General features: G+C 35.1%; 2 protein-coding genes and 1 pseudogene across 2 annotated transcripts; 2 read left to right on the plus strand and 1 right to left on the minus strand.

The window, feature by feature from the left end:
- The first annotated feature begins 164 nt into the window (after positions 1-164).
- On the plus strand, positions 165-1,106 carry LOC102964648 (olfactory receptor 52J3-like). The gene has a single exon (XM_007089399.2). The coding sequence runs from the start codon at positions 171-173 to the stop codon at positions 1,104-1,106; it is 936 nt and encodes a 311-aa protein (XP_007089461.1). The 5' UTR covers positions 165-170.
- Positions 1,107-11,897: 10,791 nt separating this feature from the next.
- On the plus strand, positions 11,898-12,841 carry LOC102971625 (annotated as a pseudogene).
- Positions 12,842-25,654: 12,813 nt separating this feature from the next.
- On the minus strand, positions 25,655-26,602 carry LOC102964364 (olfactory receptor 52E2-like). The gene has a single exon (XM_007089398.1). It carries the CDS (start codon positions 26,600-26,602, stop codon positions 25,655-25,657), a length of 948 nt encoding a protein of 315 aa, XP_007089460.1.
- Positions 26,603-27,216: the final 614 nt, after the last annotated feature.

The following is a 27,216-nucleotide window of genomic DNA, read 5'->3' on the forward strand; positions in this document are numbered from 1 at the left end:
TCGGTCTGTGCCTACATATTACTTTGAACTCAAGTTTTAGTATTTGCTTTCATAATAAGAAAGCTACAGATAAAAATTAAGCCTACCGGAGACTTTTGAGAAATGTGTTCATAGCTCTTGTTTTTTCCTTCTAGAAGTAGTCAACTACTTCTCTTCTCATCAATGGCAAGATGTTCCACACAAACGCTTCCGCTTTCCATCCAGACACCTTTTTTCTCACAGGCATCCCAGGATTTGAGGGTTCCCATGGCTGGATCTCCCTACCTTTTTGCTCCATTTACTTAATGGCTCTGTTAGGCAATGTTACAATTTTGCTGATCATCTGGTCTGACCGTACTCTGCGGGATCCTATGTTCTACTTTCTAGCCATCTTATCAGCCATAGATCTGGCCCTCTCCACATCTTCAGTGCCCCGAATGCTGGGTATCTTCTGGTTTGATGCACATGAAATTGGTTTTGGAGCCTGCGTGGCCCAGATGTTCCTGATACACACCTTTACAGGAATGGAGTCTACTGTTCTGTTGGCCATGGCTTTTGATCGCTATGTGGCTATCTGTGTACCACTCCACTACACAACCACCCTGACACCCCGGGTGCTAGCAGGCATTGGTGTGGGCATTATAATGCGTCCTGTCCTGCTCATGTTGCCCATTCTCTACCTAACCCATCGTCTGCCCTTTTGTGAGACTCGAATTATTGCGCATTCCTACTGTGAGCACATGGGCATTGCCAAGTTGGCCTGTGCCAGCATTCGAGTTAATGCCATTTACGGGCTTTTTGTGGCTTCTTTTCTTATTTTGGACGTGGTACTTGTTGGAATCTCTTATGCCTACATCCTCCATGCAGTTTTCCTCCTCCCATCTCGAGATGCTCGTCACAAAGCCTTGAGCACATGTGGGTCACATGTTGGGGTCATGTGTGTTTTCTACACACCGTGTCTCTTCTCCTTCCTCACCCACCGGTTTGGCAAGAAAATTCCCCATTATGTTCACATCCTTGTTGCCAATCTCTACGTAGTCTTCCCACCTGCCCTCAATCCTATTATCTACGGTGTGAGGACAAAGCAGATTCGTGAGCATGTGATCCATGCTCTCACCTCCCAGTAGAGTCTCTTGTTTCCTTAGCTCTTGAAGGTGTGGATATAACTAAAGGAAGTTAATTTTACTCTACTCTGGGTTGATTATTTTTTAAATGCTCCTCATATCAAAAGATCCTGAAGATCTTAAAGTTACAAACTTTGGAGAATGCTGTCTGTTCTTTAATCTCAATACCTTCTCTCCATATTGGTGTTGAATGCATATTCTTCTGACCATAGGGTTCCATTACAGTAGGGCAAACATCACGCTCAAAGCCCCTTCCCTTTTAACTAGGGAGATTTAGTGAACCTCTATCTCTCTGTATTTGAAAATAGGATAGTATTCCAGCTGGGCACAATCAGTTTATGTCAACTGCTTTGCTTTCTCAGAAAAAAAAATAACTAAATTTGAATATAAAATAAGAAAGATCTTCATAGATTTCTCAGTTAAAAACTCTGTATCCGATTTCTCTGAGGACAATACTGGGATACTTCGTGCAGTTAAAAAAAAATGTCTCGGGTTTTCACCTTTCATTTCAGCACCTTCTTCCTTATTCTTCATGAAAACCTGTAGGCACTATGTGCCCTCAGTATGCCACCTCCTACCTTTATGGAGAATCATGAAGTGAAAGTACCTGAAAACAATACTTGTGTTAAAGGATGAAACTCTTGTTTTTAAGAGAAGCTTGAATGTATAAAATTCTAACAGTGATTTTGAGTCATATTTAATCAGAATTTTTCCTTGGGAGTGTGGTGCGTGTGTGTGTGAAGCGTATTTGGGCAACCTGTTATCCATAGGACCACTTTGTCCTCTCCAAATCCCTCTTTATTTGTGGAATGCAACATACATGCATCCTTTGGGACTTGATGCTTTGCAAAAGTAGATGAATCTTAGACAAGTTCAGGTAGAGATTAAATTTTCAGTCACTTACTTTACAAGAATTTTCTGGATATATTTACAAGTATTTTGTGTAATCTTATGGGGACATATCTCCTCTATGACTCCTAAGGATCAAATATCTTTTTATTATTCTTCTTGAATTTGTTGTGAGCAGAAACTGATGTGTGCATAAAAATAATGAAATAGAACATAGAAATGACTGCTCAGGAGCCTAGAAACTAATTTCCTGATGGCATGTTTACTATGTGATGGTATGAAAATGATTGTACAACTTTGCAACGTGACTGAGCCAGAACATGTATCTTCAGGATTTGGAAGTATGAAAGATTATATTTCAGCAAGGAACATGGACTTCGGTAAACAGTTTCTGAAAGGAGTTAGTGGACGATGACACAGGGGTATCTAAATATGATTATCTGAAGAGTTTATTTCCTGTGAGCACATTAAATGCTCTTTTCTCTTAGGTATAGAAAGATGCACATTCTGAGTTTTTGATGTCTTCTTTTGTCAAAAGTGAACCCAAAAGCATTCTTCCCTGTGTTTTCTTTATTTGAATGTTGCATCTCATTTTAACTACAGATCAAATTTAATAATATTTAAGAATAAAATACAGGGGTGCCTGGGTGGTTCAGTCAGTTAAGTGTCCAATTTTTTATCTCAGTTCAGGTCTTGATCTCAGGGTTGTGAGTTCAAGCCCCGCACTGGGCTCCATGCTGGGCATGAAGCCTACTTAAAACAAAAACCAAAAACCAAAAAAACAAACAAAATAAAATAAAAATTGATTTCTTTACATTTATACATTTTTATTTTTATAAGTTGATTTTAAATCTCCATTCAATACATGACCCCCTACCTTCAAAGCCACACAGGATTACCAACATGATTTCCTCAAATAAACTAAATTCGATGTCCTACCTTTTGAGGGAAAGTTCATACATATTTCCAGTTGGTCTGATTAACAGGATTCAGATATGCTAATCTGTAAGTAGTGATGTTCTCTATTAAAATTTTAATGGTTTCTTTATATTCATGTCCTAACTGTGTCTTTTATAGTCATAATGTTCATTGTCTCAAATCATCCCCTAAATTTCTTGATATAAATTCCATGCACTACGACTAAAAGCTAAGCAGTGTTTAGTGGCAACAACACTAAAAATATATTTAAACACTATATATAGGGTCAGTGCCCCTAACCCCTATGTTGTTGGGGATCAAGCACTGTGCCCCCCCACACCGATGCAGTTGAAAATCCACTTATGACTTTTGACTCCCCCAAAACTTAACTACTAACAGCCCACTGTTGACTTGAAGACTTGCCAATAATATAAACAATTAAAGCATATTTTATATATGTTTTGTCTACTGTATTCTTACAATAAAGTAAGCTAGAGAAAAGTGAGTGTTAGTAATAAAATCATAAGGAAGAGAAAATATATTTATAGTATTGTACTGTGTTTACAAAAAAATCCACATGGACTCACGCAGTTCAAATTCATGTTGCTCAATAGTCAACTGAATATATATAAATGATATAAAGCGCACAGAAGAAAATTTACAGTTCTAAATTTCTAGATATCTCTGTTTATTAAATAAATTTCATCATTAATTAATAACCTTCCCCCCAAAATCAGGTTCTGATCGTTTCACTGATGAATTCTTCTGAACACTAAAGAAATTATGTCAATCCTCTAAAATCACTTCCAGATTATAGAATCATAAAGAATATTGACTCATTTTATGAAGCTGGACATATCCTAACACCAAAGTCAGTTAAAGATATCCAAAAATATATATAGACCATTTCTCAAACTTATATCTCATGAACAGATGAAAAAATCCTCAATGAAATGTTAGTAAATTTAAGCTAGTAATTTATCAAAATAACTATACAACATGACCAAATGGTGTCTATTTTTGGTATGTAAGACTGATTTAACATTCAGAAAACAATGTAGCCTAGAACATCAGCCTACAGAAGAAAAATCAAATCAATCAAATAAATGGTCAAAGGAAATTTTTTTTTAAATGGCAACAGCACATATTTCTAATAAAAATATGAAGCAAACAAGGAATAAAGGAGAGCTCCGTCAATTTGATTAAAATAAATTAAAACCTAGAACTAAAACATATGTAAATTTAAAAAGTAATTAATAACCCAGTTAAAGCTTGAGTAAAAATTTTGTCCAGACACCCCACAAATAGAATATACAGATTGAAAATAAACACATGAAAAGATGCTCAGCATATTTTTCCATTAAGGAATTACAAATTAAAAAATGCAATAAGATTCCACTTCACACAATAGCTAAAATTAAAAATAAAGCAATATCAAAGGTAGGTCAGGGTGCAAAGAAAGCAAGAGAACTTTTCACTCATTTTTGGTGGAAATGCAAACTGACACAGTCACTTTAGAAAAACATATGGAGGGATGTCTGAATGGCTCAGTCGGTTAAGTGTTCAACTTCAGCTCAGGTCATGATCTCTCAATTCGTGAGTTCGAGGTCCACATTGGGCTCTGTGCTGACAGCTTGGAGCCTGGAACCTGCTTAGATTCTATGTCTCCTTCTCTCTCTCTGTCCCTCCCCTACTAGCACTCTGTCTCAAAAATAAAAGTAAACATTAAAAAATTATTTAGAAAAGAAAAACATATGGAAGTTTCTTACAAAGCTGAATATAGTCTTACCATGTGATTCACAATTACATTCCAAAGAATTTACCCAATGGGTTTAAAAACTATGTCCACACATAAACCTGCACATGGATACTTACAGCAACTTTATTCATAAAGAATTAGAAGTAACCAAGATGCCTTCCAATAGGTAAATGAATATCCAAACTGTAGTACCTCCTACAATGGATATATTCAGCATTAATAAGATACCAAACCATGAAAAAACCACAAATGAATCTTAAATGCATATTCTGAAGTAAATGAAGTGAATCTGAAAGGGCTTTATATTGGGTGACTCTAGTGAAATTATATTATGAAAAAGCAAAGCTATCGAGACCACAAACATATCCATGCATCCCAGGGGGAGCAAGAGTGGGGAGATGTTGAATATGTGAAGCACATGGAAGGTTTTAGGTTCTATATGATACTATAAAGGTGGGTTATGATATGCATTTGGCAAAACTCTTAGAATTTTAGAACACAAAAGATGATCTTAATGTATGCAAATTTCAAAAAATCAACAAGGAGTTCAGGGGAATCCATGATGAAATACAAAAATATGAGAAACACTGTGTGTTAAAATGTAGGGAAAAACCTCACTAAAATGGATGGGGAAAATGTTTTAACCTAACTAACTCGGGAAATGAGTGGAGTCTGTGAGACTAAAAGCAAAAGACCTATACATACAGCATTGTATTCTAGTGGATAATTTTTCCCCATAGGGTTATAGGTTAACAATTCTAATACAGCTACATATGCATAGTGTTATTGAACAATTATGTAACTGTAGGGCATATAGTGGGGACCAGGTTTCTCAGTTTTGGAACGGCAGTTTACAGAGAAACATGAAGGGATACTAGAATAATTCTCGTGGTGACAGATTAGAGTTAGCCATTACTATGTTTAGTATTAGATAGACAACAGATGACAGAAAGATGATAGATAAATAGATGATGGATATTTATATATGTGTGTACATACACACAGGCTAGGATACACATATAAATTTCCTTGCTCTGCCAGCTGAGAGGGTCTTAAACCAACAACAGTCCAGTAGCAAAGCACACCCAGCATCAAAACTTTGTTTCCAGTAACCTTATCCAATTAAAGGAATCAGTAATCCTTGGAGAAATATCACAGTCTAAGATTGGGGCAGGTGATATATAGGATACACCTGTAGCAATTTATGGTTCCAAAAGTAAGGAGGTGACCCTCCCCCCCCCAAAAAAAAACCCCACACAATTGTGAGGTTAAGTCAAAGGGACACAGGAGTCAACTGAAAGAGTTCCTAATGGCCAAAGCTGGTCAGTGTGAAAAAATAAAGTAGTATTGGATTACGGTCTAAAGTATAAAATAAATATTAGAGCCCATACTGATAAAAATAAATGATTGAATACATAAACAACTAAGGGACTAGATTAACTCTCATGCAAAATATTCCCAAACAATATTATGAGGATGCTCTATTCTAAAGGAGGTGGAGCGTAACTAGTCACTGTTTAATTTGTGGGCTACACATTGCAACTTACTGCCAAAGAGTAAACTTGGAAATGGGGGAGAGAGAGAGAATCCTGACAAACACATCCTCAGCCAGGTGATGAAGCTTAATATCAATAGTGATAAACTATGTTGATAGTATATACCCTTGATATGTTTTGACATAAGTAGTAGTATACCTCATCGATCTCCTTCTCCAATAATATAACTTTAGTCTAATCATGGAGGAGATAATCATACTAATCTCAATTAGGGGATATTTTACAAAAACCTAACTAGTACTTCTAAAAACTGTAAAGTCATCAAAATTAAGAAAAGCCTGAGTAGTAACTGTCACTGTCAAGAGAACCTAACAGAACTAACTAGGTATCACTAGTAACTGTAATTTGGTATCCAAGTACAACTAAGGGAATCTGAGTAACATATGAACTTTAATAAAATATGAACTTTAGTTAATATTGGTTTATTAATTATAAAAAATAACCATATAATGTATAATTTTACTGGTAGGGGATCTTGGGCAGGAAGGCCAGCCTGGTACTGCAAGAGGAGGCAGAACATTGTCCTTGGGAAGGTAGCCCAGGTTATATTTTTATAGTTGTGGAAGGTCTCCCATGAAAAGGTTGAGATAGGCAGGGCAGTTCAGCACAGTAGACACTGAGGAGAGTTTTGGGAAGTTGTGCCAGGTAGTACCATTTACAGATATATCACAGATGAAAGGGCCCTTTATTTTCAGCTGCCCCACAGAAAGCAAGCACCCAGGCACTCTATGCTATGGTGAACTTCGCTGCAAATGTTAGCCTGGGTGAGTGATCAGAACCCAGAACCATGGAAATGGTTGCAAAACCATAGATACAAAGGAGAGGACTGACTTTCTCTCTGGATGTTAACAGAAAAGAAGCTTTCACCAAGTAGCCTCAAAAGTCTGACCTTCACGTTTATGATTCTCTTTAATTAAACTTTAAACCACTGAAATTTCCAGTTTCAAATGGATGTACTTATTACCAGATTATCAGCATGATTACCAGGCATCATCAGCACAACAAATAGAGTTGAGATACAGTCTTAGAGAATGACACGTCATATTTGCTATGTTTTAATTCCAACACCTTTTCCTAGCCAAAAATAGCTCCCTGAAATTCACTTGCCTTTGCTTTGTGTAACCCTTCCCTTCCCCCAAAAAGTCAGCATATTTTCATTGCTCTAGTTGCCAAGGTCCACTGAAATCCTCAGGCTTTTCTTTCCTTCCAGTCTTAGCTCTTCCTGGCCCTGGGAACACCCTGGACCCCCACCAAGTTTAGATCAGATGATTAATGGTCTAAATTGTCAACCTCTTTCTTCTTATTCTTGAAGAACACACATTATCTTTTTTATTTTATTGTCTGACTGTTAAACACTACAGAAAATAAAACAGGAAGAAAAAAATGAATATTTTACTATATAAAGTAATTTCCATACTTTACTATATAAAGTAACTTCCATGGATCTATAGGCTTTAAATAGCTGTACAGTTTTAAATAGAAGATTTATTTTCTTTTTAACTTATAAATTTACCTCTATAAATACTTCTATATTTACCTTAGCAAAAACACTATTGCTCAAGGTGAATTTAGTAACAGGGAGAGAGACACATACTCAATTTCTAATCATACAACTTATGTTTATGAGTTATCTAAGACAAATGCCTTAGACTCTCTTAACCCTAGCTTTATACTTGGTTTTATACTTTATACAAATTTATACTAAATTTGACTTTAAATCTGCTATAACAGCATCTACCTCAGAGAGTTGTTTTGAAATTTGAATGAGAATATTTATAAAGCATCAAGTAGTGTTTGGTAAGTATTATTTTCTTTGATTGACTTTTGCTGGCATAAAGTCAGTCAAATAAAGCAGAACAATAGCTATGTACATAGCTGAAGTAGAGAAAAATATACATCCCAAAGGCCATCTCAATTGGTATATTCCCAGTTGATGAAGGCTCTGGCTTCCTAAAATAAGTTTGAATTTTAATAATAGAGTAATATAAAATTTGATTGAGTGTGTTCAGGAAGATGTTTGAACAATTTTAGTAGGGCACAAAAATACCATACTACTAGCAAAACAAATGATACATTTAAGAAAGCTCAGAGGGAATAGTTAAGGCACATCCTCGGATATACTGCTAGCATGCTGTGTGGTTGTATACTTCCCATCGGATGTCATTATTCAGAATAATTTTGATCAGATTATTTGTTGCAAATAATCATAAAGAATATACCATGTTTAGTATTTGACTTAAAAGCTTATGTATGAGTATGAATAAAAAGGAAAATATCAGGAATAAATGTTAAGTTCTATTCCAAACAAAATCATAACCTTAAGATAGGTTATTTATTTTATTTTATGCTCCCTGAGTAGGGCTGTGAAATATTTTAGTTGGATTTTTAGCTCTGTATTAATTGAGGTAAATAATTCTGTATTTAAAATAAGCTCCAGGGCACCCTGGAGGCTGAGTTGGTTAAGTGTCCGAATCTTGATCTCTGCTCATGTCATGATCTCACAGTTTGTGAGTTTGAGCCCCACATAGGTCTCTGCACTGATGACGCAGGGCCGCTTGGGATTCTGTCTCTCCTTCTCTCTGTCCCTCCCTCCCTCTCACTCTCCCTCTCTCTCTCTCAAAATAAATAAACTTAAAAAAATAAAATAAAATAAGCTCCAAAACAGAATATTCTATTAAAGCAAATGATACCATACTTCATAAAAAGATGGCACTTATTTTCACTAGTTTTATGTATCAAACCATTTAATTATGGAGCATTTCAAACATCTACAGATGAACACAAATGCATAATGCTCTCATCATACAATGTCAACAACTGTAAACATTCTATTCTCTCCTGGCTTGGATTTGATTTTTTAAAGTAAAATTTGCATGTGTTTAAATATACAAATCTTATCTGTACAGTTTTGAAAAAGGATATACCTATATATCCCACACCTTTATAAAGATATAATATTTTTCTATCACCTCAAAAAATCCTCTTTGTTCCTTCCCAATCTGTCTGTGACCCATTTCAATCCCCAGGCAACCAGTGAATGGATATTTTCAGTACCCATTTTTTTTTTAAGATTTTATTTTTAAGTAATCTCTACACCCAACATGGGGCTCAAACTCACAACCCAGAGATCAAGAGTCGCAGGATCTATTGACTGAGCCAACCAGATACCCATTTTCTTTGTATGCTCTGGATCTTCATATAAATGAAGTTATATAATTAGTACTCTTTAGTAACTAGTAGCAGTCGATAGCTCAATATAATAATATAGAGTCATCTATGTTATTGCACATACAGTCAATCCATTTTTATTGCTGAGTAGAATTTCATTGGGTAAACATTCCAAAATTGATTTGTCTATCCACTGTTGATGAGTATTTGTGTTGTTTCCACACAGGGCAGGTGTGGATAAAGCTGCTACGAACATTCTTATACAAGTCTTTGTGTGGACATATGCTTTCCTCATCTTGAGTAAGCTCTTAGGAGTTCAGTCATAGGTAATTAGGAGAATCTGTTGCTCCACATCCTTGCCAAAATTTGGTGTTGTGCTTTTTAATTTTGGCCATTCTAGTAGGTATGTAACAAGATGTCATGTTAGTTTTAATGTACAATTCCTGAAGCCTAATAATTTTGAGACATTCAGTGTCATTTGTATATTTTTCTTTGCTAAATGTCAGTGCAGGTCTCTCCTTTTCCCATTGCTTGTTTTCTTATTTTGTTAGTTATAAGCATTGCCGTGTGTTCCTAACACAAATTCTCCTACAGAAGTAAGGGATTGTGAATGCTTTCTCCCAGTCTTTGTCCTCTAAGTCCACTTAACAGTAAATTTCAAAATTTAATAACATGTAACAAGGCTATTTCTTATGGTTATTGCTTTTGTGTTCTAAAAAAATATTACTTCCTACTGGGTTGCAAAGATACTCTTCTTCCTTTGATTTCACACATGTTAAAATTGGAGTTTTGTTTTGTTTTTAATACTTAGTTCTAATTTAGAAATGTAATTAATATTTGATTTTGTTGTGAAGTTGGAATCAAGGTTCTACATATATATGTGTGTGTGTGTGTGTGTGTGTGTGTGTGCGCGTGTATGTGTGTACACACACATGTATATATATAAAAAATATATATTCAGTTGCACCAGAATTATTGGTATAAGAAACTGCGCTATCTTCACTGAATTACTACATTGGTCACTTTAGAACATTTGACTGAAGAAGTAAAATATGTCTATTCTGTTCTTTCTATTAAGCACTCCCTATCTATTTGTCTGTTATCATAATGACTTACTATACTGTTTAAAGTTTGAAGTCTTTTATTTTAAGTTCCGATGTTTTGTTATTCTTTTTCTAATGAATTTAGGGTATTTGTATAATTATTTTAGAATGAGCTTAAATTTCTTGGTTATTGATTGAAGTTGTTTTATTAAGCAACTTAGGAAGAACTGACATCTTAACATATTTCAGTCTTTCAAACCACTTTTAAAACTTTTTTAGGTCTTTTTAATTACTGTCATGTTTTATAATTTTAAGTGCTTATGGCTAACTACTCCATGCTTTTGATGCCACTGTAAGTGGTAGTATGAATTTTCACAGAATTTTAACTTAAATTTTAATTTCTCATTGTTTGCTAACAGTATATAGAAAAGTATTGATTCTATACTTGATTAATTGATAAGCTAAATGGTTTTAAATTCTTTGATTTTTATCTAAGTAAGTGTTCATGTGGCTTATGAATGGGAAAGTTGACTTCTTTCATTCCAATCTTACTGTCTTTTTATTTATTTTTTCTTGATATATTGACCTTGTTGGAACTTCCAGTAAAATATTAATATAATTGATGCCAGTCGATATGTTTGTCTTATTCCCAATCTTAGAAACAAATCTTTCTGTGTTTCACCATTCAGTATGATGTTAGTTGCAGATTTTTCATATATTCCTTTCACTAAATTGAACCACTTTTAGTTTTTGCCTAATTTGCTTTAAGTTTCTTTTTTAAAGTATCATATATGGATGCTAAATTTAATTACTAGTTTTTACTTGTTTTAAAATTATCTTTTCTTTGAGTTGTTTATGTGGTGAATTTTTTACTGTAAAAGTAGAAAAATACTAATAATAAATTCACCAACCATAGCATAAAAGCACCATTTTATTAAAAGATATATATATATACAAACACAGTCTCATTAAAGCAAATAAAGGGAAAAGTAACACTTAACAAAGAAGGGACTATGACAGGTAAATAAGCCTTATATGTAGACATTCTTGATCCTCATATCCAAAGTTTCTTCCCATTCCAATTCCTCAACATATTGTAGTTTTTCACAACATATTGTAGTTTTCTCTTATGTTTTCACTCAACTAATCAAAGTAACTTGAAAATGTAATACAAGTTTTGCTTACTGTCAGCGTTTTCAGCTGGTACTAGTGAATATAGACGAGGATTTCACAAAAGAATGAGCTAAAGATGATCATGGATCACTACACCACACTACCACCAGAAAAGACTGTTTCTAACTTCCACAGTTCCCATGGAATATTAAGTGGGATAGTCAATAATTTGAATTTAATAGTCAATTGTCCTCAAATGACTTTCCATTATGATTTTTAGTGTCTAATTGGTATGCTACTATATATAGTGATATCCAAACACCATATATTGCCTTATGTCTCCCCAGAAATACTGAAGAAGAGCATAGAATATTTTCCAATAGTTCTCAGCAGGATGTCCTCTGTCAATGACACTGCTTCAAATCCCTCTGCCTTCCTTCTGCTGGGTATACCTGGTCTGGAAGCTTTCCATATCTGGATTGGTTTCCCTTTCTTTGTTGTTTATCTGATAGCACTTGTGGGAAATGTCACAATCCTGGTTGTGATCAAGACTGAGCAGAGTCTTCATCAACCTATGTTCTATTTTTTGGCTCTTCTCTCCTTTATTGATCTAGGCCTCTCCACTTCTACCATTCCCAAGATGCTCTGTATCTTCTGGTTCAACTTCAGGGAGATAAAATTTGAAGGCTGCCTCATCCAAATGTTCTTTATCCATACCTACACTGGCATGGAATCCGTTGTACTGCTGGCATGGCAACTGACTGCTTTGTTGCCATCTGTTATCCACTGACATATACCACTATTCTCACCAACAGAGTGGTAGCCATCATGGCCTCTGTTGTAGTGGGGAGGCCAGTCCTTCTTGTCATCCCTTTCTGCCCTCTTCTCAAATGATTGCCTTTTTGTGGATACTACATTATTCCTCACACCTACTGTGAGCACATGGGAATCGTGCATCTTTCCTGTGCTAACATAAGGGTCAACATCATCTATGGCTTATATACCATTGCTGCCCTGATTTTTGACTTGATCCTTATTGCCCTCTCCTATGTTCAGATCCTACGAGCTGTTTTCCACCTTCCTTCCAGGGATGCCAGACTCAAAGCACTCAGCACATGTGGCTCCCATGTCTGTGTCGTTTTAGCATTTTACACACCAGCATTTTTCTCTTTTATGACTCACTGATTTGGTAGTAATATTCCTTGCTACATCCACATCCTCCTGGCCAATCTGTATGTGGTTGTTCCCCCTTGTTTAATACCAGTCATTTATGGAATCAGGACAAAGCAAATTCAGGACCGAGTTGTGAAAATATTTGTAAATAAAGAATGACCCAAATGTATTAAAAAATTAATAAATTCTTCTAGGCTAACCTTAAACTTGTACATCTCTCAGGGTGTCCCAAATTGGGATTATGTAAAGGTCATTCAGACATTACTTCAGCCTTTATTATAGTCTCTTAAACTCACACTCATTGGTGCCTTTATGTAATTTCCATTTTTTTCAATAGATTATATACTACTGTTTCTCACTGAAGGTGAGAGAAGATTGTGGGGCCTTGTAAAAGATGTAATCAAATTCTTGAATGAATGTGGACATTCCAGCAGTAAAATTTATGTACAGATTTGATAAAAAAGAAGATTTTGGTGGTATAAAATTTTTCAGGTTTTGGAAATATTCATGCATCAATATTTTAGAATATGTCCTTCAACTACCTATTTGTCTGCCAATGTTACTTTCATCTTGGAGCTATTTCTTAATTTCACTCAGAGGGTTATTGCAATGTGCATGCTAATTATCACTCAATTTATCTTCTTAAAGAGTTGAACCCATTCTATATTGCCATCTCTAAAATGTTACCAAAGGCAGAGGAAAACATTCATGAAAATAAAATTAGTTATCAAATTCCTTCATAAATGCAGCTATAAAAAGTATTAACAAAATTATGCAAATTGAGTTTAATGATATATAACATTATCCTGTATCATGACCAAGAAGCACTTATCTTACAAATTCAGGGGAAATTTTTGCATTTAAAAATCAATTAATGTTTCCCCCCATAATTTCAGACAAAAGTAACTACATGTGATGTTAATAAATGCATAAAAAACATCTGACAAAATCCATCATGAATTCTTGATAAAAATTTCAGAAAACTAGAAAGAGAAAGCAACTTACAAATAGGATAAAGGAAGCCTATGAAATTTGATAGATTACATCACAGTGAAGAAAGACTGAATATCTTTTCTCTGTTATAAAAAAATACAAGGCTGTCTGTTCTTATAATGTCTATTTGCTTTTGTACTGGGGATTCTAGCCAATGCATTAAGGTAAGTAAAAGGAAATAAAAATCATTGATATTAGGAAGAAATTACCTGATGATCTGGTTTTTTCTATGTAGGAAAATCTTATGTAACATACTAAACCTACTAGATCTAATATGTGAGTTTATCGAGTTCAGAGGATACAAGTTTACTATACAAACAGTTAAATTTCTTATTTTAATGGAATTCTATTAGAAAGTTAAATAAAAATATTGCTTGCCATAGCCTAAAAAGAGAATATTTAGGGACACATTTGATTAAAAAAGAAAAGTAAGACCTGAAGAGAGATAACTAAAAAGTATTGCTAAGATAAACTGATGAAGGCATATATAAAAGTAGACATATATAATCATCATATATCCAAGTCTTGATATTATGAATATTTCTATTCTTTCCAAGTTGATATATAGATTTAACCACATTTCAATATAATTTCCAGCAGACTTTTTCTTATAGAAATTGAAAAGCTGATTCTAAAATCTATATAGAAATGTAAATTAACTGAACAATGTTAACAAAATTGGAGGACTTAATAAAGACAGAATGCTAGTGGCATAAAGATATGAAAATTAATCAGTAAATTAGCATAGGAAGCCCCCAAATAGACCTGCACATATAGTCTTAGTTGATTTTCAACAAAATGATAAGGTAATTCAATACAAAATGGATAGATTTGGAACAATTAGATGATCATATACAAAAATATGCACCCCAAACTATACCTTACATCCCATACAAAAATAAAGTAAAAGTGGATCATAAATTTAAATGTAAAACTTAAAATTAAAAAAAACTTCTAGGACACATTATATTAAAGAATAATAATCAGATATACTTTTTAAATTATTGAACTGAATTTCATAAAATTTAAGAGTTTTTGTTTTTCCAAAATACAATTAAGAGAATACAAACACAGGTTACAGAGTTCAAGAAAATTTTGCAAATTAAATATGTGATAATCGACTTTCATTTAGTATACACAGAGTAGTTTCAAAATTAGATAAAGAAAACTAACCATTCAATAGAATTGGAAAAGATATTTTAGTGAATTTTTCATCAAAAGGTATATATATATTGAAAATCACTGCATAAAACATTCTCAGTATCATTAGTAATTAGGAAATCTACTTAAAATCTCAGTGACATACAACACACTATTATGATGTCCAAAAATTAAAGATACTGACTGAAAAATGTGTTGACTATATTTATGGGGACCTATTTCTGGCTCTATTCTGTTCCATTGACCTATGTATTTATTCTTTTACCAATACCATACTGTCTTAATTATTGTAGACTGATAGTAAGTCTTCAGGTCAGGAAGTGTAACTTCTCCAACTTTGTTCTTTTCCTTCAATATTGCATTGGCTACTCTGGGGCTCTTGTTCCACTTCATATAAACTATAAAATCAGTTTTCCAGTATACACGAGTAACTTCCTGGGATATTGATTGGGATTATAAGAAATCTATACATCAAGTTGGGAAGATCTAACATCTTGACAGTATGTCATCTGGTTCTGGACTTCTGTTTATTGTTTTCTTTTGTTTGTTTTGTTTTGTTTTGTTTTTGTTTGTTTGTGTTTTCTTTTACTGATTCAATCTCCTTGCTGCTAATAAGTCTGTTCATATTTTTTTATTTCTTGCTGCTTTAGTTTTGGTAGGATATATGTTTCTAAGAATTTATCCATTTATTCTTAGTTGTCTACTTTATTGGCATATAGTTGTCATAATATTCTCTTACAATCATTTGTATTTCTGTGGTGTTGGTTGTTATTTTGTCTCTTTAACTTGTGAGTTTGTTTATTTGATTTATTTCTTTTCTTTATAAGTCTGGCTAGGGATTTATCAATTTTATTGATCTTTTCAAAGAAACAACTATTGGTTTCGTTGAAAAACAGTTCAATAATAGTAATGAAACTATTATTTTCTTAGTTCCTATGTCAATTTTTTCTGGTATAATCTTTATTATTTTCTTCATTTTGCTAGGTTTGTGTTATTTTGTTCTTCTTTTTCTAGCTCCTTTAGGTGTAAGGTTAGGCTGTTTATTTGATATTTTTCCTGCTTTTGATGTATGCCTGTATTGCTCTAAACTACCCTGTTAGAAATTTTTTGCTGTATCCCAAAGATTTTGGACCATTGTATTTTCATTTTTGTTTGTTCCTATGCACTTTTCTTATTTCCTCTTTGATTTCTTCATTCACTCATTCATTGTTTAGTAGCATATTGTTTAACTTTCATGTGTTTTTGGCCTTTCCAGATTTTTCCTGGTGGTTATTTGCAGTTTCATTAACATTGTGGTCAGAAAAGATGAATGGTATTACTTTAATATTCTTGAATTTGTTGAGGCCTGTGTTGTGAGCTACTATGTGATCTATTCTGGAGAATTTTCCATGTTCACTTGAAAAGAATGTGTATTCTGCTGTTTTAGGGTGGAATATTTTGAACATATCTGTTAAATACATCTGATCCAATGTGACATTCAAAGCCACTGGTTCCTTGTTGGTTTTCTGTTTGGATGATCTGTCCATCGATGTATATGGGATGTTAAAGTCCCCTACTATTATTGTATCACTATCAATTATTTCCTTCATTAAAAATTTTTTTATTAGTTATTTTTTATTTTAGAGAGAGAGAGAGAGTTTGTATGAGAGCAGGGGAGAGGGGCGTAGGAAGAGAGTGAATCCCAAGCAGAATCCATGCCCAGCACAGAGCCCAGTGTGGGGCTTGATCCCACAGTCCTGGGATCATGGCCTGAGTCAAAATCAAGAGTCTGATGCTCAGCCGACTGAGCCACCAGGTGCCCCTTTATGTTTGCTTTCCTGTTAGGTGCATAAATATTTACAATTGTTTTTTGTTTTGTTTTTATTTTAAAGAGAAAGAGAGAGCTCGTGAATGGGAGGGGCAGAGGAGAGAGATTCTTAAGCAGGCTCCACCACACCCAGCACAGAGTCTGATGCAGGGGTTGATCTCACAATGGTGAGATCATGATCTGAGCTAAAATCAAGAGTGAAATGCTCAACCAGCTGAGCCACTCAGGTGCCCCAATATTTATAATTGTTACATCTTCTTGTTGGATTGCCCCCTAAATGATTGTATAGTGTCCTTCTTTGTCTCTTGTTACAATCTTCGTTTTAAAGTTTATTTTGTCTGGGATAAATATTGCTGACTTGGCTTTTTTTCATATCAATTTGCATTATAAATGCTTTTCCATCTCCTCACTTGCAATCTGCATGTGTCTTTAGGTCTGAAATGAGTCTCTTGTAGGCAGCATATAGATGGGTCTTTTTTTTTTTACATCCATTCTGTCACCCTATGTCTTTTAATTGATGTTTTTAGTCTACTTACAATCAAACTAATTATTAATAGGTGTGTATTTATTGCCATTTTGCTGCCTGTTTTATGGTTGTTTTGTAACTCTTTTCTGCTACTTTCTTTCCTTGCTCTCTTCGCTCACAGTAAGTTGGTTTTCTTAGTGATATATTTATATGGCTATATCTTTATTTTTTGCATATCTTTATTGATTTTTGATTTGTGGTTACCATTCAGTTTGTATATACCACCTTCCATATATAGCAGTCTATATTTAAGTTGATGGTAGCTTGGGTTTGAACCCATTCTTACTCCTCTCCTCCCCACCACTTTTTGGGAAAAAGTGTCACACTTTCCATCCTTTTATTTTGTGAGTCCCTTGATTGATTTTTATAGATATGCTTATTTTTACTGCTTTTGTGCTTCTTGCTTTTCTAACTCTTCCTTATGGTCTTTCTACTCAAAGATTCTTCTTTAACATTTCTTGTAGGGTGGTTTAGGGGTCATGAATTCCTTTAACTTTTTTTGTTCGAGAAACTCTTTATATCTCCTTCATGATAACCTTGTTGGATAGAGTATTCTTGGCTATAGATTTTTTCCTATTTATTTATTTTTTATTTTTTATTTTACAGAGAGAGACAGAGCAGCATGAGTTAGGGAGAGGGACAGAGAAAGAGAGAGAGAATATCTTATGCAGGCTCTATGCCCAGTGCAAAGCCCAATGCAGGGCTTGATCCCAAGACCCTGGAATCATGAGCTGAGCCAAAATCAAGAGTAGGACACTCGACTGACTGAGCCACCTAGGTGCTCCATTGGTTGTAGATTTTTTTTTCTTTTCAGCATTTTTAATATGTTTTGCCACTCCCTTCTGGCCTGCAAAGTTTTTGCTGAAAAATCAGCTGAGAGCCTTATGGGTTTTCCCTTATATATAACTGCTTTCTTTTCTCTTACTGCTTTTAAAATTCTCTCTTTATCAATACATTTTGCCATCTAAATTGCTATGTGTCTTGTTATAGACCTCTTTGGGTTGATTTTGTTTGGCAATTTCTGTGCATCCTGGATCTGGATTTCTGTTTCCGTCCCCAAATTCAGAATGTTTTAAGCTATTATTTCTTCAAGCAAATTTTCTGATCCCTTTTTTTTCTCTTCTCCTTCTAAGATTCCTATAATGCAAATATTATGACACTTGATGGTGCCACCAAGTTCTCTAAGTCTATTTTCATTTTGCATAATATTTTTTCCTCTCCCCTGCTCTGCTTGATTACTTTCCATTTCTCTGTCCTCCAGTTTGATTTGTTCTTCTGCTTTGTCAAATTTACTATTTATTCCATCTAGAGTATTTTTAATTTCATTTATTGTATTCTTCATCTCTGTTTGGTTCTTTCTTATTCCATTGTTAAGGGTCTCACTGATGTCTTCTAGTCTTTTCTCAAGTCCAGTATCTTTATAATGATGACTTTTTTAAAGTTTATTTATTTATTTTTGAGAGCAAGAGAGAGAGAGAGAGAGAGAGCGAGCAAGGGAGGGGCAGAGAGAAGGAGAGACAGAATCCAAAGGAGGCTCTGCAACATCAGTGCACAGCCTGGTGCTGGGTTCAAACTCATGAACTGTAAGATCTTGACCTGAGCTGAAATCAAGAGTCAGACACTTAACTGACTGAGCCACCCAGGTGCCTCTATGATCATGACTTTATATATCTCTATCAGGCATATTACCTACCTCCATTTTGCTTAAGTCTTTTGCTATGATTTTGTCCTGTTCTTTGATATATACTTTTCTGTATCCTCATTTTGTTTAACTCTGTGTCTGTTTCTGTGTGTTGGAAAAGATAGCTATATCTCCTGCACTTGAAAGTAATGGCCTTATGAAGAAGTCCTGTAGTGCTTTGCTGTGCAGTGTCCTTTGTTCACTGGAAACTGGCACTTCATAGGTGTCTTTTATGTGTGATGTGTGTGCCCTACTGTTGTGGCTGGGCCACTTTTTCCTTCAGTCCAGTCATCTGAAATGGCTCTCTTTGCCTTTTGTGGGCAGTGTTTGGTCCCTGTGGTGTTAGTGGGCCAGTCTGGGGATACCGTGGGCTTTAGTTGACTCAGATCAGGCATTTTCCAGAGATGCAGTAGCACCAAAGGGTGTTTTTCCTGTGGTGTCCTGAGAAGCTTTTTTTGTTGGGCGGAGCCTGCAAATCAGACCAGTTGTCTCCTTTCAGCCCACTGCTGGGTCTCTATCTAACTGGTATATGAGGTTATCTCTCCTTTTCTCTAGGGCAGGACTCACTTAGGAATGGTGTTGACACTGTAGTGCTGCTTGCACACTGCCTGGTCTATGGCACCTCTTTGTGTGGGCTCTTGCCAATAGCATATTGGAGAAGGCAGATCTGCTGAAGTACAATGCAGCAGGGTGCCATGTGCCAGGGCACCTACATCACCCAGACTGAGGCAGGCTGTCCAGAGGGGTGGATTGGTGGAACCACAGTGTGTGTGTGAAGCGGTGGAGGGTGAGGCAGTGCTAGCAAGTTAGGTAGGGAGTCCACAGTTGACGCTGTGTTTACCCTGGGGAAGGGAAATGGTGTTTGCCAGTTGTCTTCCTGGAGGAGTTCCCTAGAGATTTCTATCCCTCCAGGACACATTTTGAGATTAGTAAATAACTCACTCCTAGGCGTTTTTCAAACTGCTGCTTCTAGGTTGTTTGTTGTGCTGTCTCTTTAAGGGCAAGGACTCAGTGTCCTCTCCTTCCAGGCTCTCTCAGAGGCCAACACACTGTTTGTTTGTTTGTTTTTTAATTCCAGGTTTTAAGTCCTTCTGGTTGTAGGAACTTGGTGTTATGGTAATGTTATGGTGATTTGTCTTCTTCATGTGGGCCCCCTGTTGTGAGGGTTTGATTCTTTCCCCTCTATATGCCTGCAGCATCCCTCACTCTTGTGGACAGTCCCAAAAGTCTATTAGTTCCAACTGCATTGCCTTTCTACCCTTTTAGGTGTGGTCTCTTCTTTATATTTAGTTGTGGAGTTTCTTCTGCCAGTCTTCAGGTCATTTTCTGGGGTATTACCACTGATGTGAGAGTTATCTAGTTGTATCTGTGGGATGAGGTGAGCCCAGCGTCCTCCTACTCTGCCATCTTTCCAAGAAGTCTGGGAAGTAATTGACTTTTGTATATTAACCTTGTATCCTGCAACCTTGCTTATTACTGCTATGTAATTTTACCTATGATAATTGCATCATACGTCCACAGACAGTTTTATACACAAACATTCAGAGTTGCTTTATTCACAATGTCCAAAAACTGGAGCCAACTCAAATATTTATCAATTATGACTTGATGGAAAAACTCAGGTATATCCACATACTATAATACCATTGAGAATTATAAAGGAATAAGTTGATGATACATACCACATGTGGATAAATCTTAAAATAATATGCTTAGTGAAAAAAGAATATACCAGAAGAAAATAGACATACTGTATAATTACATCTATATAAAATTTGAAAGCAAAACAAACAAACAAAAAACAACCAAAACAAAACAAAAAAACCCAAACTAATCTACAGATGAACTACTATTGCTTGGGAAAGCAGGGTGGATTTCAGGACAAGACAATAAGTGTGTATTTCATAGTCACATGAAGAAATTTAATAAAAGGTATGTTTATTATCTTGGGAATTCTTTCACAGTTGAATACATATGGAAAAATATACTAAATTGTATATTTTAAATGTATTCACACTACTGTATATCAGAAAGGAATAAATTTGTAAAAGCATATGAAAAATATCCTCAGTGACTGCCATTCTTACTCATAATATAAGGCAAAGACATTAGCATTACCTGGGTGTTCTACATGTGGGGTTGAAATATCCTTGAACTTTTTCTTCTACTATTTCTCCTTTCCATTCTCCATATGACTCTCAAACTATATTCACTTCCTCATTTCTTTTAGATTTAAAAGACAGTGAAAAATGTAGTGCTTTTTTCTTCCAATTTCCTCTTATCAGAGTTTGCCCTGTTAAATCTCCTGTTGTTTTCAAATACTTTCTTACATACCATCTACTAAATGATGTTTTCTTGATAACCCTAAATAGAAATATACCTTCCACCACATACACAATAACCTCTCAGTCTGCTATCTTTATTTTTTTCCATAGCATTTATCTCTGTTTTACTATATTTATGCTTAAAATTTTGTATTGATAATACAGGCCAGTCTTGCCAAAATGCAATGAGTCCACTATAGCCAATTTCTCCAACAGATTAAAACTAAAATCTGAACAAAATACAAAACAGTTGCCACAGATTTCTATAAAGTTAGCAAATCAATCAAGTCAAAACAGGAAGTAAATTTGGAAGAAGCAACTTGTATCATGTAGGTTCTCAAGAAAATTTTTCCCCTATGTATTTCCTTCCATTGATTAGAAAGCAAGTATCCAACAGAGAGACAATAGATTGTACAGGGAGCAAAAATGCAAGATATACCTCATTGTTTTCTAGATAGAGAATCAGGAGAAATGTGTCTGTGAGCTGGAGACAAAGAGGAGGATCCTCCTATTTCTTCTTTGTTTTTCTACTAGATCTGACTGAAAGTTATATCACAGTCACAGAATAATACAAACAGCTAAAACCCCAAGAGAAGGTTTATCTTTCTGGACAGAAAGAAATAAAAAAAGAAAGAGAAATAAGGAAAATAAAGAAATAAGGAAATAAAGAAAAAAAGAAGGAGGGAGAGAGGAAGGAAGAGATGGATAGAAAAAGGGAAAGAAAGAAGGAAGAAAGGAAGGGAGAAAGGAAGGGGGAAGGGAAGAAAAGAGAAGGCTAATATTTGAGAATGTGTGTGAAATTCTTATTGTTATCCTTTGTTTTCTTTCTTCTTTCTTTCTTTCTTTCTTTCTTTCTTTCTTTCTTTCTTTCTCCCTTCCTTCCTTTCCTACTTCACCAAGGGCGGTACCCAGTTTGATGATATGGTGATACATACCGCTAAATTCTACCAGAAAGGCTGTCTTTCTGGTCATGGAGATGTGAGAGGTGACTCCTGACAACTACAGAATGTGAAAATAATCCTGGAGAAGAGAGAGCTGAATAAGTAGCTCCTTAAATTCTGTATATGAACTGACACCAACTATGAGCTTACTCCTGAGCTGCACATGCATAGGACAGATCCAACAAAACACAGTAAAGGCACTGAGAACTCAATTACTATATAAACCATCTCCAAATGTCAGGATGAGGGACAAAAGCATCCATTAGAACCATCACAGGAAGCAAGATAGGACTTGCAGTCTGAACATAACCAAATTGATTTCCCGGAAAAGATAAAATCAACCTTATACAAAGGATTTTAACAAGATCTATATTCAAAATGTTCATGATAAAAATTTTTTTAAATATTAAACATATGAAAAACCAGAAAACATGTGACTATCAAGGGAAGGAATGATCCACAGATTCCAATCCCAATATCAGTCAGACGTTGGAACTGTCATACAAAAACTCTAAAGCAGTTATGACAATTATTCTTTATGACTTAAAGGTAAACACTGTTGAAGTATGTGAAAGAGAGGTCGTACACAGAGATAACAAAGTATAAAAAAAGAACAATGTCATCATTTTATAAGTAAAAGTCTTAAATCTGAAATTCATCAGATTAGCTCAATAGCAGAATGAAGAAGAAAGTGTAAACTCGATTAAGAAAATGATTCAATCTGGAGAATAGAGAAAAAATATTAAAATCATGAACAGAGCTTCAAGGATGTAGAACACATAAAAATCTCTAATATTCATGTCACTGGTGTCCCAGAAGGAGGAAAAAAAAATATTGGGCAGAGAAATATATTTAGTGGAACAATAGGAAATTATTTTTAAACTTGGTATAAGGTATAAATTCATAGATTTTTAAAACTTCTTGATCCCTAAACAAGTAAACTTAAAGAACAGCATACATATAGAAAGAACATATTGAATTGGTAAAAATCAAAGATAAAGAAAATTTATTGCAAAAAGCCAGAAAAATAAGTCATTATGTGAAGATGAACAATTTGAATGAGTGTAATTTCTCATAAGGAAGCTTAAAGTCCGGAAGACAGTGGAACAGTATTTTTAAGCGCTAAAATTTATTTAAAAAAAACAGTTAACTCAAAATTCAATACACAGAGAAAATATATTTCAGGAATGCAGATGAAATAAAGGCTTTGCCAGCTGAGGAAAATCTGAGAGAATCCATCACCAGCAGCCAGTCTCAAAATGAAATTCTAAAATGACTTATGGTTGAAGAGAGGTTATACAAATTTGAAAATTAGGAGATCAGTAGTAAAGGGAGAGCAACAGAAATTATAATTATATGGTTAAATATGAAACTCACTTGCTCCAGTTGTTTAAGATAACTTTTACATAGCCTTTGTGGGGTTTCCATGCATGCAGATGTACATTTGACAACTGCAACATGTAGGGAAGTACAGGATCCCATAAAAGTAAGGTTCTTTTACATTTCACTTGAAGTGGTAAAATATTAACTCTAAGTCAATTGTGAAAGGTTAGGTATGTATGTCACAATCTGTATATCAGTGGTTCTCAGTCCTATTTGCTCCCAGTCAGACATTTGGTAATTTCTAGAGATACCATTAGTTGTTAGCAGTATCTAGCAGCCATAGACCAGAGAAGGTGCTAAACATCCTGCAGTGCACAGGACAAACTTTCCATCAAATTATTATCTGGCTGAAAATAGTAACAGTGTCACAGTTGGAAAACTGTGATCTAGAGCAATCCCTAAAAAATAAAATAAAATAAAATAAAATAAAATAGATTATAGCCAAAAACCAATAGATAAATTAAAACTCAATACTAAAACTACTTAAATCCAAAAGTAAGCAGTGGGGGGAGGGGATGAATAAGAACAACAAACAGATCAGACTTATGGGAAACACATACAAAAATGGTAAACTTAAGCTCAACCACATCATTAATCACATTAAATGGTACTGGTCTAAACACACCAATTTAAGACAGAGATAGTGAAATCGGATAAAAGAACAAGATCCAACTGTATTTGTGTACAAAAAAACTCCTTTAAATATAAATACATAGATAGGTTAAATTAAAAAGTTGGAAAATACATGCCATGCAGACAGTATGTAAAAGAGGTGGAAGTGGCTATATTAATATAAGACAAAGAATTCAGAATAAGAGATACTGTCAAGGATAAAGACGGATATTATATCAAGATAAAAGAAGATAAATGCATATGCACTTAAGTGCAGAATTCAAATTACATGAAGAAAATTGATGAAATGAAAGAAAATATTGTCAGATCCACTATTGTATTTGGAAAATTTAAGATTCCTCTTTCAGTATCCATCAGCAATCAAAAGGTGTGGGATACAACCAGAAGTAGATTAGACTAAAATTTGTAACATTAAATATTACTAGAAAAGCCCCCCTTATAATCAGTATACATTAATTACTTTCATTTACCATCTTTACTTATTGCCTATCAGCTTTACTAAGGGAAATAATTTGGCTTCTTTTGTTTACTGTCATGTCTTCTATGTCCATATAAGTGTTGGGCACATTACAGATACTTACTAGATACTTACTGAGTGGATAGATGAATGCAAAATCAGTCATCATTTTATTTTATTTGCTCATTTCAGGAATAACAGTTCTAATTCTTTGAAATTTTCCACAAGTTTGAAAGATACACAGTGTTTGCACTAGCAGTGGGAATGACTCACTTTGCAATCCATATCAATTCTCAAGGGAGTTCCTAACATGCACCCTTTCTCATAAGTTGCAAGCTGAAAGCTCTATGGCCTACCCAACATTTTTCTCTTCTGCCCATCTCTCACCAACTTTCCCTATGGTTACAGTGAGAGGACAAATCAACCCAATGCAGACTGCCATCTGGATTATCTAGTTGAAAATTCCCCCATTAAAAAAGATAAAAAGGGGCATCTGGGTGGCTCAGTCAGTTAAGCGTTGGACTTTGGCTTGGGTCATTCTCATGGTTCTTGAGTCCGAGCCCTGCGTCAGGCTCTGTGCTGACAGCTCAGAGCCTAGACCCCGCTTAGAATTCTGTGTCTCCCTCTCTCTGCCCTTCCCCAGTTCATGCTCTGTCTCTCTCTCCTTCAAAAATAAATAAACATTAGAAAAAAAGCCACAGTCAGATTGATGTTCTTATTTGGTTAATCTTATAAAATAAACTAATAAACATGTTTCATAAAGACACTGAGAAAACAAACACATAACACACAGAAGAATTATTTCACAGACTGAAATAATATCTTTATTAGGTGCTACAATATACTAGAAACAGTACTAAACACTTTGTAACCATTAACTTATGACATAGGTATTGCTGTATCTGTTTTACATATGCATGTTAGTTAAATATAACTTCCACTTATGGAAATAGTAAGTAAGAATTAAGATTCTAATACTTGGTCTTGCTGAAGCTAGAATCCAAGAAATTTATACCAAAGAATTACAGGAGGATGGGAATAAGTGGAAAAATAAGACCCAGAATTCTCAGCTGATTTTAGTCATGAATAATTGTTGAACACATTCTCGGATCTGTCTGGTCCTTACTCCATAGATGATAGGGTTCAGCATAGGTGGTACCAACAAGTACATGTTGGCCAGCAGGATGTGGGTGTGGCGTGGTATATGCTTACTAAAACGGTGGGTGAGGAAGGAAAAAAGAGCAGGGATGTAGAAGGTGAGGATGACACACACATGGGACCCACAAGTGCTGAGGGTCTTCAACCTGGAATCATTAGAAGGGAGATTAAATACAGTACGAAGTATCTGTACATAGGACAGAGAGATGCATGTCACATCAGTCCCAACAATTAAGACAATGACTGCCAAACTATAAAGACTATTGATGGAAATGTCAGCACAAGCCAATTTCACCACAGCCATGTGCTCACAGTATGTGTGGCGGACTACATTGGACTGGCAATATGGCCATCTCCTTACCAGAAACGGATGTGGTGTCATTAGTACTAACCCACGTAGAAGTGCCACTACGCCAACTTGAGCCACCACAGTATTTGTAAGAATGGATGTGTGTCTCAGTGGATTGCAGATTGCCACATACCGGTCAAATGCCATGGCCACAAGAAGCCCTGACTCGACCCCAGAGAAAGCATGGATGAAAAACATCTGAGTGAGACAGGCATGGAAGCCAATTTCATGATAATTGAACCAGAACATACCCAACATCTTGGGAAGAGTGGAGGTTGACAAGATGAGGTCTGTGATGGCCAACATGGAAAGAAAATAGAACATGGGTTCATGGAGAACAGTCTCAGCTTTGATGATAAAAAGGATAAGTATGTTTCCCATGAGCGCCACAATATACATTGAGCAGAAAGGGATGGCTATCCAAATATGCAAATATTCTAGGCCAGGTATGCCCATCAGGAAGAAGGTACTAGGATTGGTGAATGCAGTGGAGTTAAAGTCAATCATGGTGATTCTGGCTACGTGAAGATATAGTCTTGCTTTCTTTCCTTCCTTTGTTCCTGGAGTGGTCAAGTGCATATATACTCTGGTAAATATACAGTAGGATTACTTAGGTAAAAGTGCAACTGAGCAATTTTATTCATATTTTAAGTCCTCCTTGGTGAGCTTCTCTCCTTGGTGAGCCTCCTTGGTGAGCTACCAAGCTTACCTCCTTGGTAATTTCTCTGAAATTACATGTATTGCATTACTCACTGTCAGCTATTAATCTCATTAAGGACTAGCTTGAGTAAAGACTATCTCCTTAAGCTCAGAAACTCCACAACATTCTGCCTGACACTAAGTCTTCTCCTTCTGTCTGTGATAGCCAGGCTGAGCAAAATCTCTTTTTCTTTTCTTTTTTTTCTTTTCTTTTCTTTTCTTTCCTCTTTTCTTTCTTTCTTTCTTTCTTTCTTTCTTTCTTTCTTTCTTTCTTTCTTTCTTTCTTCTCTCCTTCCTTCCTTTTGCAAAATTTCTGATAAATAACTCAAGTTCCTCACATTCTAACCAGGAACCTGTAACAATGCCTTCTCTGAGAAGTACCCCTCCGAAGTAATTATGGTGTTGGAGAATTTGGCATGAGA

The sequence above is a fragment of the Panthera tigris genome, chromosome D1 (assembly GCF_018350195.1).
Source record: "Panthera tigris isolate Pti1 chromosome D1, P.tigris_Pti1_mat1.1, whole genome shotgun sequence".
Lineage (NCBI taxonomy): Eukaryota > Metazoa > Chordata > Mammalia > Carnivora > Felidae > Panthera > Panthera tigris.